Here is a 14,816-nt window from a genome sequence, read left to right on the forward strand (position 1 = left end):
ACAAAAAAAGCCCCAGGCCATCCCAACTGTCTTTGCAGGCACCACAAGTGAAAAGTGTAGAATAAATAGATGGCCTTGTCTGTTGCTACACACCCTTCCTCTGTAAGGAATGAGGGAAATCTTCGCATGTCATGTCTTCCTTCTCAGAGCTGTTTGACTTCATTCAAACGTGAATCAGATGAAACGTATCTTGGACTCTCGGCTGCTGCTACAATGTGCATCACAGATCATGGAAAATCCCAGATGGCAGTTAGAAACCCAAACAAATGGGGCCTTCTCCTACATTTAGCAAGTGCCCACCCGCCACTGTTGAAAATCTTAAGACAGACCAGTCTGGTCTTACTGCCTCCTGACAGTAATTAGATCCTTGTTTGGGGGGTAGAAGGAGGAGGGGAAGTCATGTGCAGTGTTATCAGGGGCAATGACTTCTGTCTAAAAGAGGAGCGTGGAGCCCCATAAATATCTCTTACTCCATTTAAACCTTAAACAACTTTTGTATGAAGAACTGGATGCCAACAGAGGCTACTAATAGTGACCTCACTTTACACTAATGCACCAGTTACAGTATTTAATGCAGTGTTACTGGCAGAGATGGGCAGAGTCTTATTTGGTATAATGATAAAACATTTAACAGTCATTATTTTCCTGAAATACTGATTTGGAGAAGGCATTGCCTAAAAAGTCGTTTTTCACTATTCACACAGTGACATTTTAATGGAAAAGTTGATACCACCTGCAGTATTTATCAGCTGAACAAGCACTTGAGTGGGAGCCTCAGAAGATTAAATGTTTCTCTCTGCTTCCAAGGGATTTAAACGCCAGAGCCTAACGTTGTTCTTTTACTAGAGGGACTGAGCACACCTGCCACTAGGGGGTGCTCTTGCTTCTTTGCTCCAACCCCCGGCAGTTTCAATTCTGACCTTGTCAGTCTCAACAGAAGAGAGAGAAGGAGGCTTTATCCTTCCCCAGTGAGTTCTATTCTCTTGTGCCTCCAGAGTCAGCGGACACGTCACAACAATATCAAATGGCTAGTAAATGGAGTAGGCTTGTTAAAATGAATGTTTTCAAGTATCTCCCCTCGGTGGACTGGAACAGCTTCTTGATATCATTCATTAGTGGTCTAATAGTTTTACTAGAGTCTGGGGCTGCTAACAGATTTTGGGGTGCTACCAAGCAAAGTGAAGACTATCTGGGAAAAGGGGGTTGTAGCAGGAGTTGGGGAAAGCGCTGGGCTCTTGGGGACCCTCCCCCAGTCCAGCACAAACCTGCTTTCCCCTCTACCCATTCGGTTTTGGCAAAGACACCACGAAGACACCACCAATGATACAGTACCAGTTCTAGGGAGTTGTTAGAAATGCAAGTTCTGTGGTCACATGAATCTGGGAAACTCTGGTTTGAGAAAAGTTAAAAAGAAGTATTACTTGGTGTTAAAGTTTCAGGACATTTAATTTGCCATGCATTTAATTTGCAGAACTTTCGGGACATTTACTTTGTAATGCACGGTGCGCTGTGCTTGTGACTCTAAGGCTGGGCATTTGACAGGAGGAGACATATTCCAGTGCTTCTCAATGGAGGGCGGTGTGATCTTACCCCCAGGGGACTTCCTGCAAAGTCTGGACACATTTGTGATTGTCTGGACTGCAGAGGGTGTTACTGTCATCTGGTGGGAAGCTGCTGAGTGTCCTTTGTACACCTCACAGCTCCCTCTCTCCCCTCCACCAGCAAGGAGTGATAAGGCCAAACGGCCGGTAATTCAGCTGCTGAGAAACTCTGCTCCGTAAGACACACAACCTCTCATCCTTCGTTAACTTCGAAATTAATGATTCTCAAGTGCCTGGCAGCACAGAGGAGAAAATACGCCAGACAACTCTGCCCCCAGTTCAGGCACAGTGCTGTGAGTGCCGGGCGGTGCGGTCTCCATCAGCACTCCCCCTCTCTGACCTCTGTATGGTGCCCGCACACTTCTGAGATTCTCCCCAGTGCGCTCGATGCGAACCGTGCTCCTTTTCCGTCTCGTCTGTGCCCTCTCCCGCTCTCCTTCCTGGCTCTTCTCCGTCTTCTCACCCCCGGAGTAGAAGCGTTTCTCGTGCTTTTGGGCTTCCCTGTGATCAGTCTCCCGACACGGCAGCTGTGTTTCCTCATGCCTGGGGCTTTACCTCTGTCCCTTTCCACGACATTTTCCCCGAAGATACCTCCAATCCCAGTTATATGTTGGATGTCTTCTCCCACGTAGCACTTATGTCTCTCCTGCTCCTAACGCCCCACAGCGAGTGTCAGATTGTTTAGCCAAACCACGCAATGAAAACTACAGTTCAGCTTCATAGAAAACCGGGACGATCTCACCAAACACGCAGTGTTTTATGAAATCTGTGAACGTGATGTTGGAGAGCTGCTAGAATAATGCAAAGCCATGAAAAATGAGGATCTGGCTGAGTAAGGGGAGGCGTCAGCTGAGGAAGAGCAAATGGTGGATGGTAACCGTAAGAATAATTTTCCAATGGAGTGGCCTGGCTAGCAAAGCATTATGGGAAGTTCTTGGAAAAACTAGCGGTGCCTTTTAATATGTTTGCAAAAAACATGTTCTTTTGATCATTCTGTGAAAGTCAAGCACGAAGGATGGGTGTGGGGATCATATTGTTTTAGACCATATAAATTTTGGTCTAAATAAATTTTAGACCATATAAATTTTGGTTTTGAGGGGGGGAGGCTTCCACTCCAGAATGTCTCATTTACATTTTGAGTGACGGAACTTAGATAGATCTTTTCTCCCACAAAGTGTTTCATCTCTAAGTCCGGCGTTGAACACCCTTTACAAAAACTGTGTAAATATTCGCTTAGTTTAGTAAATTAAAACAGGATGATGGCTATTTCTTTTCTCACACACAGCCTCCTTTGGTGTATGAGAATCACTGAAATGCTGAACCCAGAACATTTTCTGCCTTTCTTGATTTACAGATGTTTCCTCAAACTACACATCCCAACAGCCCCAGCTGGCTGGCACCGAGGCCTCTGCAGACTGATAAGATGCATCTGGCTTCAAGACCCAGACTAACCACAGGGGCAGGCTCCTCTCTGCCAGAGAATCTGGTTGGGGTGGGAGCTGAGCCTTGGAGCACTCCTTCTATATAAGAGTCCCAGGCGCAGCCCCAGCCCAGCAGAGAGGGAGAGCCAGGAACGGCGCGTTCTGCTGGGCTCCTCAGCCACTGAGAACACCCCAGGCACTCACAGGAGAAGTGTTCATCCTCTCTCCTGCCCTGAATGTTTCCCCCAACATGGAGGTGAGATAATTATTTCACTACTTTTGTAAACAGAGCTATGGCGAGTAAGAGTAAGGCTTAATGGGAATAACACAAATAAGGAGAGAAATAATGGGAAATAGGGAAGGTAGAGGTGATTTTTCAAATCCTCGAATTCTTTTAACAGTTTGGCCAAAGCAAATTCCTTTTTCTTGACCTGGGATTAAATGATTGGTTCAGAGGTCTGGGAGTCAGAAACTGGGGACGATGTTTATGAAAGACCCGAGAAAGCCATTAAGAAATACAATAGTACTCCTGTTATCTCCTAGGGGAAAATTTCCTCCGGTGTATTTTTGTGTGTTTGACTTGGAGCCAGGCAGAGAGCCCCTGTGATCTGACTAATGTGAGAGCCCCTGTCTGACTAATGTGAGAGCTTTATTAACAAAAGAGACCTCAGAGACCTGGAATTTCAGGGGGTCAGGACTGTGGCAGGAGAAGGGACGGGTAGTTCGAATGAAACTAAAAGTTTAGCAGATGCATGTGTTGGCCCAATGCAAAACGGTCACATGATAAAAAAATGACTACTCAACCAGCGAGAGGACCAAAGATGGAAATCACTCTCAAACTATATTTCTGGGGTGCAAAAATAACTTGAAATTGCTATTATAATTTTGCTGTTGAAAACTTTGGTATTTAAACTAAAAGTTTTGCAATATAGTGCCGACAATAATTTCTCAGTCCTGTCAGCTCCTAGGTTGCCTTTGTGGTTGCTACGCTGTCCATTTGTGACAGTGAATCTATGATCAGTTTCCAATGGGGCTGGAGGAGGACTGGATGATGGGTCTGGGATAACTCAGACCTGGAATTAAGTGATTAAAAATGAAACATAATCACAAAGTTAATTTGCCTAATATTATGATGCTAGAACACCAAGTAACCCTACAAAGTTAGAATTATGCTATAATCTAATTTTATTGATGTGTCTTGTATTTTTATTTAAAATTTCAGGATATTTGTTAGCTCAGAAAGAATAGCATGCTTTTCTTAGGGTCATCTAGCTAATATATCTTCTCCTAATATTTGTATCAGCCATAAGCCAGTTTATTTCTTTATTTTAGAATGAGACATTTTAATAATTGCTTAGTTTTTAAAAATTTGTCCAAAGTTATCAATTATTATGGAATTATTCTGCCATGATAATAAAGTAATTGTTTTCTTGCAAGTGGTATGCAAAAGTTTATATCTGAAAGTATTTGTTTATATTTTTTACACGAAACCTGAAGGGAATACTTTTGTGATATGTTACAGAGAAAGGAAACCTGGGATATGAAGACACCACCAAAAATTATTTCTGGGTCTAGCCTTTAAAGGGAGAGCATGCTTTTGTCCTGTCCTCCCAGCCATGTGAACGAAATTCAGAAAGGTAGTCCCAGAATCCCCTGGTTCCTTCTCTGTCCCTTGGTTTGGAGATAACTTGAGTCTGAAGCGTTTCAGAAGCACTTCAGAGCAAAAAGTTCTTCCCTTTGACCTGACTGTGGCCCAGCCTTTTAGGATCTCCTCCCCTGATGGAGGGGAACTCAGGTATTGTGAACCTCAGGCCTCATTCTCATGGGGTTGGCCTGTGTCCCGGCACCATGATGCCTCAGGTCAGGGCCTCTCTGCTCTCTCAACACACAGGGCTAATCTGACATTCTCAGCTGTGTCCCCGCATCAGATGGTGTTGGTATGTGTGCCTTTAAAAACACGCCTTTTTCCAGATTACAATACTACCTTATTGGGAAAAATAAAATAAAAGAGAAGATAACAGATATTATTTCTCCACCCAATGGTAACCACTATTAACATTCTAATCCATTTCTTTTCAGACTTTTATATGAATATGTATAAAATATACTTTATTAAATTGCTATCAAACCAAATCTGGATCTTTTTACCCATTATGTCATGAGTGTGTTCTCCTGTCATTAGAATCTATAATGTCCTTCCAATGGCTGTGGCGTACTCAATCATATTATTGGACCGTTGTGCGTTTATTGTTAGAAGGGTTGCAAACTGATGTTTATTTCTAATAAAGATATAAATAAATTGATGTTAAAATCTAACTCCTTCATTTAAATGGTGCCCTATGTTCAAAATGTACTGACCAAAATATTAAATATTAGGAAATGCTAATGAATAAAGTTTGATTTTTTCCTACTTAAAAATATGGATATCGAAACCCAGTGTATGCTATAGAAATTATTTTATTTTTTACTCCTAATATGCTCATGGTTTAAAAGATAAACACAAATGACCAGACTTCAAGAAATTAGAAGGATGGAGATGATGGTTGACACTGGAGCAGGTTAGAATGAGGAGATAGCACTAATGCTCAGGCAGTGATCAAAAAAAAGGAGAGAGAATTCTGGGAAATGTAGTTCCAACTTCACCATATCACAGAGAGTCAACACAGATGTATGTTTATCTTTGTCATTAATGGGTCTTCTCATGTGTCCCTTCGGTAAGGCACTCTTTCCAAAGGCAAGAAATGATAATTGCTTCATTTTCAGGTCCGCAGCTAGCAAATTCTTAAGAAATTCTTTTGGTTGTTAGATTCAGCTTGTGTAACTCATAAACAGAAACTGACTTTGTAATAAGCAGGTGTTCATGGGTTATAGTAAGTAGTATGTATACGGGGAAGGTGGTGTCAAATGCATTTTTTATGAAAAAAAAGATATTCCCTAAAATATAGTCGAAATCCTTTAAAGACATAGGTAATAGAATCTGAACAATTGATTTTTTCCATGATTCCTGATTTGGCTGGACGTCAAAGGCCAAGAACAATAAGTGCTCAGTAACCACACATATTAAAGTGAAATATTCGATATTCAATGCAGTCTTACCAGAAGAGTAGCCCTGAATCTGTCTAGTGCCCTTTGGCCATCTCCATCCTCAAGATTACGTAAGATTGTGTCCCTTTGAGTATGAAGGTTATAGAGAATGACACCTCCTCACCTTTGAGAACATCCAAAGGCACGGGCTGGTTGCCTGACCTGCCTTTAGCAGAATAAATCGCCACGGCAGGATCAGTTGCATCGTGGCCATTGAGCGTCGGAGAGAACAAGAGTGTGTTGCCGCATCCTGTGGGCCAGGTGTGGACCTTTGTGTCCTCAGGGGCTCTGTCCGAGAGGCTGTCTGCCAGGGAAAGCGATGCCCACAGATGGCATCAGCACTGGAACGGCCCCAGAGAGAGCAGCACTGGTGAGAGTCAGGAGTGACAGCCAAGAGGATGAGTCATTTGTACCGAGAACAGTGGTTATAGATCTCCAACTCGCAGCGGGAGGAGCAGCACCCAAAGAAGCACAAAAACACCGTGAGAGGTACAGAACTGGCATTTGACCGGCCAACACCCCCTGATTTACTATTACCAGCCTCCTGCTGAATGAGTCAAGCAATGTCACCCCAATAAATCTAATAATTAAAAGAAGTCCTTTAGGGCTCTTTCCTCTTTCACTGCTGCGGCTCTGACTTTGAAGAGGATAGAGGCAGCCTGTGGGGGCAGGGCAGGGTGGGGAAGGCAAGTGAAGAACACTCTCCCCTGTTATAAGCATCTAGGTACCTGGAGTAAGAGAGAAATTTAAAATCGGATGATACATTGAAATTTGACTATTCAATTGTTCCAGAATTTTTATTTTTCAAAAATTTATTGATCCCTGGAAGGGAATCATAAAGCTATGAGATAGGCTTTCCCAGGGACAGGAAAATTGAGAGCACAGAGACATAATGAAAAAAGAAAAAATTTAGTTTATAATTAGAAAAAATACTTTAAAAGATGTTGCTTTATATTCTGTGCTTCCCATGTTTGCTGAAAACTCGGATGTGTCCCAGCCTCCCCCGCCCCCACCCCTGCCAATTTACTCATCTCCATGTTGCTCACAGCTCCTCGGTTGTGCCAATCAGAATGAGAGGCAAAAAGAGTTGTAGAAGTATGAAAGACAGAGGTAGTGAGAAGGATTTAGTAACTGAAGGAGGATACCTAATATAAGGACAGGTGGTCTCGGAGGGTGAACAGAAGGCCCTGAGAAAAACGTTAGGAAGCCACTTCCCAGCAGCAGGGACGGAAAAGAGTTTGGGGGCAGAAGAGAAAGAGTATTGGCCTGTGAACATGAGGGGATAAGATGATCTTAAAGACGGTTATACTGGGTTATGAACTGAATGCATTCGATATGCTTAGAGCATCTCCAGTAAAGATTTGAATTGTATTCCCTACACCCTCAGTTGTCAGACGAAGTAAGAAGATACTTACAAGTGACAGTAAGGTGATAGAAATCACCTATAATTTCACAACCAGAAATAAACTATTATCCAGTGTTATATTTATTTTTAGATTTTTTTCTCAATACACATTTGATTTTTCAAACAAAATGTGCTGGCTGTGAGGTTGTGTGTAGAACATTTAGCAGGTGTTCTCAGGTAAAGATGACGACTGAAGGCCTCAGAGGCTTTTCAAAGGCTGATACGGAGGAGAATGCACATTGCTGCCCGGACTGGCCGTGTCTCCAGTTTTGCTTCCTCATTGATGAAGTTTATTTCCCCTTTAACTCCTCACCCCTGGGCACTACACTTTCTTCCATAATTTTCCTCTTTGGCTGTGCTCATTGGTGTTGAAGTTAGAGAGATGGACAATGGAGAAAGGAGTTTAAAGATCATGGGACCATAATGAAATGCTTGCGATAGTTTCACTCTAGTGAGAGTTTTTAATTTATCCATGACATTGCCCAGCTCCTGGATGTTCTTACAGCAATGAATTGTGGAGGTGAGCTGAACAAAATTATATTAAATGCTTATTTAAAATGGGAACTTAAAAGACAAGTCTAGTCATCAAGCCTGCTCTGTGGTTCTCTCACTCTTCGTGTTCCTACACCACATATCGTGACTTGCACAGAGGAATTTGCTTTCAACTCATTCAAGCAATGCAAATTAAAATAATGCTTTTATTTCCCCCAGGCAATAAGTTTATTCATCTTGGTGGGATTTGTAGGAGAGTTCCAAGTTGTTTCAAGGTAAGAATTTTTTGGATTGTGTGTGGAAATCATTAAAAAAAATTTTGTTTGTTTTTAGGAAATTCTTTAGCATGGCCTGATTTTCACATGGAAGCTTGAGCGTGTTTATCCTTCCAACAAGCAAAAGTTAGTTTTATTCTTAGTCTTACTTTGTTTTATCCACTGTAAGGAAGAAAGCTGAAGATGAAAGCCACCTCGAGGTTTTCTGTCTGTCCCAGTGGGATGGTCTCACCTGCGTTTCGGAGAATCACAGCTGTGCTCTACACAGCTCAGAGCAGAGTTTGATCTTTACATCTAATCTCTGAAAAACATCTTTTGGATTTCGAAGGTTGAGTGGTTTTTAAGAAACTAGTTTTATTGGCTCTTGAGACCTGGAATAAAGCAGCATCATTTACCAATGGCCTTGCTTTGCTTTTGTGGTCCGTTTGGTAGGACCAGACCAGGTCAGTTCACTTGATCAAACCACCCAAATATGTGTGCTAGTGACTGGGGACACAAGGAGGGCTGAGACAGTGCTGACAGTCTGCAGCGTGACTCGGAGCTGGAAAGACGTGGTTCCAGTACACAAGTGCTGGGGGCTCCCTCTGCAAGGGGCCTGGACAAGGTGGTGGAGGGCGGGGGGTGGAGCATAGAGAAGTTCCGGCCAAGCCAGCGTCCCTCACTAAGCCTCGGTGTTCGGGCTGCAGCCATCCCTGGGACCCAAAATAGCGAGTTCAGATTGTTTAAGCATCCATGATTCCAAGGCATTTGGGTCACTGGTGCCAGTCAAGACCACGGGTCAGCGAGGTTGGCTCCACCGAAGCACCGAGGCCCACAGAGGGCAGAACGGGGCTCCTTACATTTAAAGTTGCCTGGCGGCCTGAGATAAGCGCACATCACCTTAACTTGAGATGTTTCCAAGGCTGGAAATGTGCTCGAGCTCCAGAAGTCAGGGGTCTTCTTTCCTTTACCTGTCGCCATTGTGCTTGTGGGGGAGGCTGCCTTCACTTCTCCGCCTAAGCCATGGCACAGCCCGAGTTCAGTCTTGCGTGAGCATCAATTCCCCATTTTCCACGTGCATTTCTTTAGTGGAATTACTTAAGCTCAGCTTCCCCTGTATGGATGTGTGCTTCAGAAGTGACCTAAATGAGCAGGGGAGCTTTTAAAAATAAATCACTGTCCACTTGGCCGTGGCCAGTTTTCAGTGCCCTGCTTCTCACTTAGCGTTTGTGGTCAGTTTGGCGGGACCAGACCAGGTCCCACCAAAATGACTCCGGGGCTCCCAGCTGAGGGTTTCCCAAGAACCCTTCCATCCGCCATCCAGGATCCTTTCGAAGACCATCACCTCTTCCCCCTACTTGTTCTCCCTTATACCTCTGAACCCCGACACTCCCTTGCCCATGTCTCCTTGGAACACCCCAGGGTCCACATTTGTTATGACATCTTTCCAATTAGATATACTGTAGCATGAACGACGGCTGTGTTACTATATCACAATTATTTGTTCATGCATGTGTATCTTAGTTCTCCCCTCTGTCAGTGGTTCGTGACCTGTCTCTTTTGATATGTCTACGACTCCAGCATGAAATAGTGCCCAGTATATTATAGATGTTAATCTATAATAAACATTATACTTCTATAATGTTTATACCTCTATAAACATTATACTTCTATTATATTCTCTAATAAACATTAACCTTTATAATAAACATTAGTAAAGGTTAATAAACATTAACCTCCAGAAAAGGGGGTCCCTTTTACATTTTCTAAAAATATAGTTTTGGATACTTTTGGTTTCTCCTAGGAAAAGAATTATGAAGCAAATTCTAACAGTATTTGCCCGTTTTTGATTATTCTTAACTAATGCTTGTGCCCCTCTTCCCCCTCTACCTGCATGATGGTGAACCATCGGACAGTGCCGCCAGCCCAGTCGATTGCCAGTGGGGTTCCTTTGGTCCGTGGTCAGAATGCAACGGTTGTACGAAGTCTCAGGTAGGACCACACAGACTATTTGTATTTATTACTTATGTGCTGAAATGGCTTAGGTATAGACAGATGGGCACTAACTTCTGAATGCTATTTATGCTCCTTGAAATTATAATTAGTAATTTTAAAGGAAAAGAAGTATAACTTGTGCCCTGGCTGGTGTAGCTCAGTGGATTGAGCATGGACCTGTGAAGCAAAGGGTCACTGGTTCGATTCCCAGTGAGGGCACATGCCTGGGTTACAGGCCAGGTCCCCAGTAGGGGACACATGAGAAGCAACCACACATTGATGTTTCTCTCCCACTCTTTCTCCTTCCCATCCCCTCTCTCTAAAAGTAAATAAATAAAATATTTTTAAAAAAAAAGAAGTATAACTTGTGTGATAATTAACTTTTTAACAAACTAATTTTTGTATTCTAATTTTTTTCTCACAGAACTTATAAACCTTACATTTGAGCCTAGAAATATACATAGGGTAAAAATTAAAAGCAATTCATTGACTTTTGAGCTACTAGAGAAATAAGAATACCATGAACTGAAGTTAGTAGATAATTCAAAATCTGGTTCACATTTACTGGCTTTGATTTTTTTTCCTTTTTAAAAAAGTTTTCATCTGTAATGAAATGACTTTGGAAACAATGTATATTTGTATGACACCAATACTATAGTGTTTGGAGTCACAGTCAGGTACATAGGATTACGTTAATAGTCGATATGAATGTCAGTATTGCAGCTATAATTTTTAAACAATTGTATTGATTTTAGAGAGAGAGAAACATCAATTTCTTGTTCCACCTATCTAAGCACTCATTGGTTGATTTTTCACATGAGCCCTGACCTGGCATTGACCCTGCAAACTCAATGTATGGGGATGACTTCTCACCAATTGACCTACCCAGCCAGGGCTGAGGCAGTAATGTCTGTTATATGGCAAACTTCAAGAACGTGACCATCAGACAAAAAGAGACTGACCCATGGTTTCAGACAAGGCACATCCCAGGAGGGCGTATGAGAACCTCCGCTGCTTCAGCTGAGGGTTTCTGGTATACCCAGTGATGAGGCTGCCAAGACTGTTCAGTCCCGGTGCCAGAACCAGCCTCTCCTGCTGCTGCGGCCTCTGCACCATGAATTTGGCAGCAATACCAACGTCTCCGCTGACTGCCCTGGTCCGGAACTCCCCTCGGGTTGGCTGCGACACAGCATTTGGGCCGTTGAATACCGAGAGCCCACTCCGGCCCTCGCCTCTGGTTGAGATGACTAACACTGATGCAGAAATTGGTCTGGGCGCAACTCCGGATCCAGCTGGGATCCGAGCCGGGCTGCAGGCAGCTTGGCGCTGGCAACAGGGCCCCTCTCCTGCTTTCTCTCATCCTGGGAGGTGGTGGCCTCAATTTTTCTTCTTATTTCAAATAAACACTAACAAGTAACAAAATTGCTGCCTTGCTTTGCCTGACAAATGAATAGTGAATGACCATGAAAAATCGACCATTTGGCAATGTTTTAAAGTTTAATTCTTAAGTAACACAAATAAAATACCAGACCTGATCTGGAGATTATAGAGTATTTCTAAAAATGCCTGCTTTTTCTCTTGTTATAAACTATTTATTGGAGAAAAAAAGAAAGGTATAGATAAAGAAAACACAATTTATAATTCCACCACTTAGAAGAAACCACTATACTAGAATTTTGATATTTATTTCTCTCGTATTATTTTCTGTTAGTTTATGATTTATAAAAACAGGATTATTTGATCATAGTTTTGTGTGTGCTCTACCATTTTAACCTAACATACTATTAGCAAGAATTTTAACAGCTGTATTACATTCCCTTATATAAACACACGAAATTTATTTATCTACTGCCTATTGTTTGAGCTTTAGATTATTTAAATTTTTGGTTATTATAAAAAACTTTAATAAACATTAAATTTTTTTTATTTATTTAATAGGGCAAGGGAGTGAGAAAGAGAGGGAGAGAAACATCAGTGTGTGGTTGTCCCTTGTGCGCCCCCTACTGGGGACCCGGCCCACAACCCAGGCACGTGCCCTGACTGGGAATCGAACCAGCGACCCTTTGCTTCACAGTCCGGTGCTCAATCCACTGAACCACACCAGCCAGGGCTAATAAACATTTTTATACATAGTTATATATTCTCTTTTCTGATAGTTTTATTAGACTAAATCCCAAAACTATAATGTTTGTTTTAAAGTTTCAGAGTATTTGAATGTTTAAATATTTTCTATAGAGATATATTGACATGTAACATTATAATAATTTCAGGTGCACAACATTAGTTGATATATATAAAATATTTTAGAGGTGATTCTGTTTGGATAAACTGTGCATTTAAATTTTATTTTTTAATTATTAAAACAGCAGAAACATATTGCAGAAGATAATTTTGAAGCATCGTCATAATCACCATTTTCAACAGGCACATGTATTTAGTACCTTCATGAGTGTTAGCCACAAAATAAGTCACATAAATGCAGAGTGTGGCTCCTGGGAAATATAACAGATGACAACTTTGATTACAGGATGAAAACTACATGAATGACAAGGCAAACATCAAATAAAACTAACCATAGACAACATCTGTATAACTTAGGAAACAACACTGAAGAGAAGTAGATGGAAAATATTTTTCATGTTAGCAATATTTTTTCCCTTTGAGTGAAGGTCATCATGCAGTGTATTCATCCCTAGTTTATAAAATCAAATTTTCATTGAGAAAGAAGCAAGTGAAAATGAAAAAGGTCGGAATTTGACAGGCGAGAATGGGATGCTGAGAATAGACAGTCATCAAAGTGGTGCTGGTTGATAGTGAGGAAAATATTACATATACAAACAACACAGTCTGTGCTTTGGAACTTCAAAGAATGTCAAATTAATGAGCCAAACCTGAGAGGTATCTTCATCCATTAAATACAGAAACTAAAAACATATCAAGAAAATGGTACTGAGTTCCATTCCCCACTGAAAAATGCCAGAGCCATGCGCAGGCTGATGGAAAACTGCTCGGAGGTCCAATCATAGGACTGCGACCATTCGCCCCCACTTCTGACCTAGTTTAAGATGGATGAACAGAGTGAACCCATCTCGTCTTCCCTGTAGGTCTTTGCTCATGGTTTAAATGCTCTGGAGTCTCAGGTGTTGTTCATTTTTATTAATAGGGAAGAACTGAGCATAAAAGATGTACCTTTCATGGCCTTTGCGGGGGGCGGGGGAGGATTTTATAGATCTTTCTTTTGCTTAAACATTGAATACGTTTTAATTCTGATTAGTGTATTTTAGGACAACTTGTTTCTTGCTTGGCTTGATGACGTCCTCAATTTCCCCTACTTTCCCCCCAAGAGGTTTGCTTTTAACATATTTTTCCATTTCAGAAGCCAGTGATTTTGATTATTTCATAAAATTTCTTTGTAGATATAGCTTCACCTTTGGACGACTTAGGCTTCTCTTAACATATTTCTTTCTGGATTGTTTGGCCTGGCCTTGCCTTCCTGCAAAAGGGTTAACATTGACCTCAAATCAATTGCCACAGCTTTTCTAAAGTTTTCCATGACTGCGCTTCATCTCAGCCCCCTGCCCAATGCCACCACCCGCTCTCCAGCCAAATTCATCGTCGCTTCTCTAATTAACTTTTGGTACATAGCTTTGGCAAAAATTAATCGTTCTATATTGCAATCTATTTGCACATGTGTCTACCCAGCTAATACTTTGAGGTTGCTTTCTTAAAGATTCACTAATACATATTTTTACTACTCAGTCCTGACAGTAAATATATATAGTAAATATATATAGTAAATTTATGTACAGTCTATAATAATAATCCAAATGTCACTGGATTCAAGGACAAAGGGGTCTGTGGGCTCCTTGCTTTGGAGATTTTTCTTCTGCAGGACGCCAGAAACGTTAGCCAAACGCTGCTTCTCCAAGTGAATGAATTTTTCTCAGGTTTTGTTTCTCAGATGAGGAGTCTGTTTTTTGTTTAGACTCACAGGCGGACAGTTGCAGTTTATGGGCAGTTTGGCGGCCAGCCTTGCGCTGGGAGTGCTTTTCAGACACAAGCGTGTGAACCTGCACAAGGATGTCCAGCAGAAGAGGGGTGTGGGGAGCGGTTCCGGTGTTTTTCAGGTATGTGTCTTCCATCGGTTTAGCATGCAAAGTGTGAACTCAAGTGTTATTTGTTTAACTTACTCAGTATATATATACTTGTTGAATTTTACTGAAGTATATTGACCTATAAGTTCATTTCCCCCAAGTCTCAGTTGTCACTTTTATTGGTATAATAATCACACCCTCAAAGATTGTTCTTTCAAAATCAAGGGGAGGCATATGGTAATGAAAGCAGGGATGCTCTTTGCCTTTTGACAAGAAATGTGACTACTGACAGACCCAAACGGTACTTGGCACTGCATTTTTGGTGAAGATCTGGCATGAGCCTCGAGATTTGGAAAACATGATGTTACAACCAGAATTATTATGTGTGTAAGGAAAGCAACTGTAATAGCTAATCAAGGAGCAATACAGGTCACCCCAATGCATGGGTGATTGAAACATAGTTTTTCCAT

The 14,816-nt window shown here is 41.8% G+C and overlaps 1 protein-coding gene and 1 pseudogene across 1 annotated transcript in view; one reads left to right on the forward strand and one right to left on the reverse strand.

The window, feature by feature from the left end:
• Positions 1–3,062: 3,062 nt before the first annotated feature.
• The window catches only part of C7 (complement C7), a 55,557-nt gene continuing 43,803 nt past the window's right edge, over positions 3,063–14,816 (forward strand). Inside the window, exons 1-4 of the mRNA XM_037063232.1 lie at positions 3,063–3,278; positions 8,223–8,278; positions 10,174–10,249; positions 14,238–14,379. Of these exons, the coding sequence (XP_036919127.1) occupies positions 3,273–3,278; positions 8,223–8,278; positions 10,174–10,249; positions 14,238–14,379 (280 nt within the window). The 5' untranslated portion in view covers positions 3,063–3,272. The remainder of the gene's footprint in view (positions 3,279–8,222; positions 8,279–10,173; positions 10,250–14,237; positions 14,380–14,816) is intronic.
• On the reverse strand, positions 11,166–13,865 carry LOC118998833 (ATP synthase F(0) complex subunit C3, mitochondrial-like; annotated as a pseudogene).

The sequence above is a fragment of the Sturnira hondurensis genome, unplaced genomic scaffold (genome assembly GCF_014824575.4).
Source record: "Sturnira hondurensis isolate 20B ecotype Veracruz unplaced genomic scaffold, ASM1482457v3 Scaffold0014384, whole genome shotgun sequence".
Lineage (NCBI taxonomy): Eukaryota > Metazoa > Chordata > Mammalia > Chiroptera > Phyllostomidae > Sturnira > Sturnira hondurensis.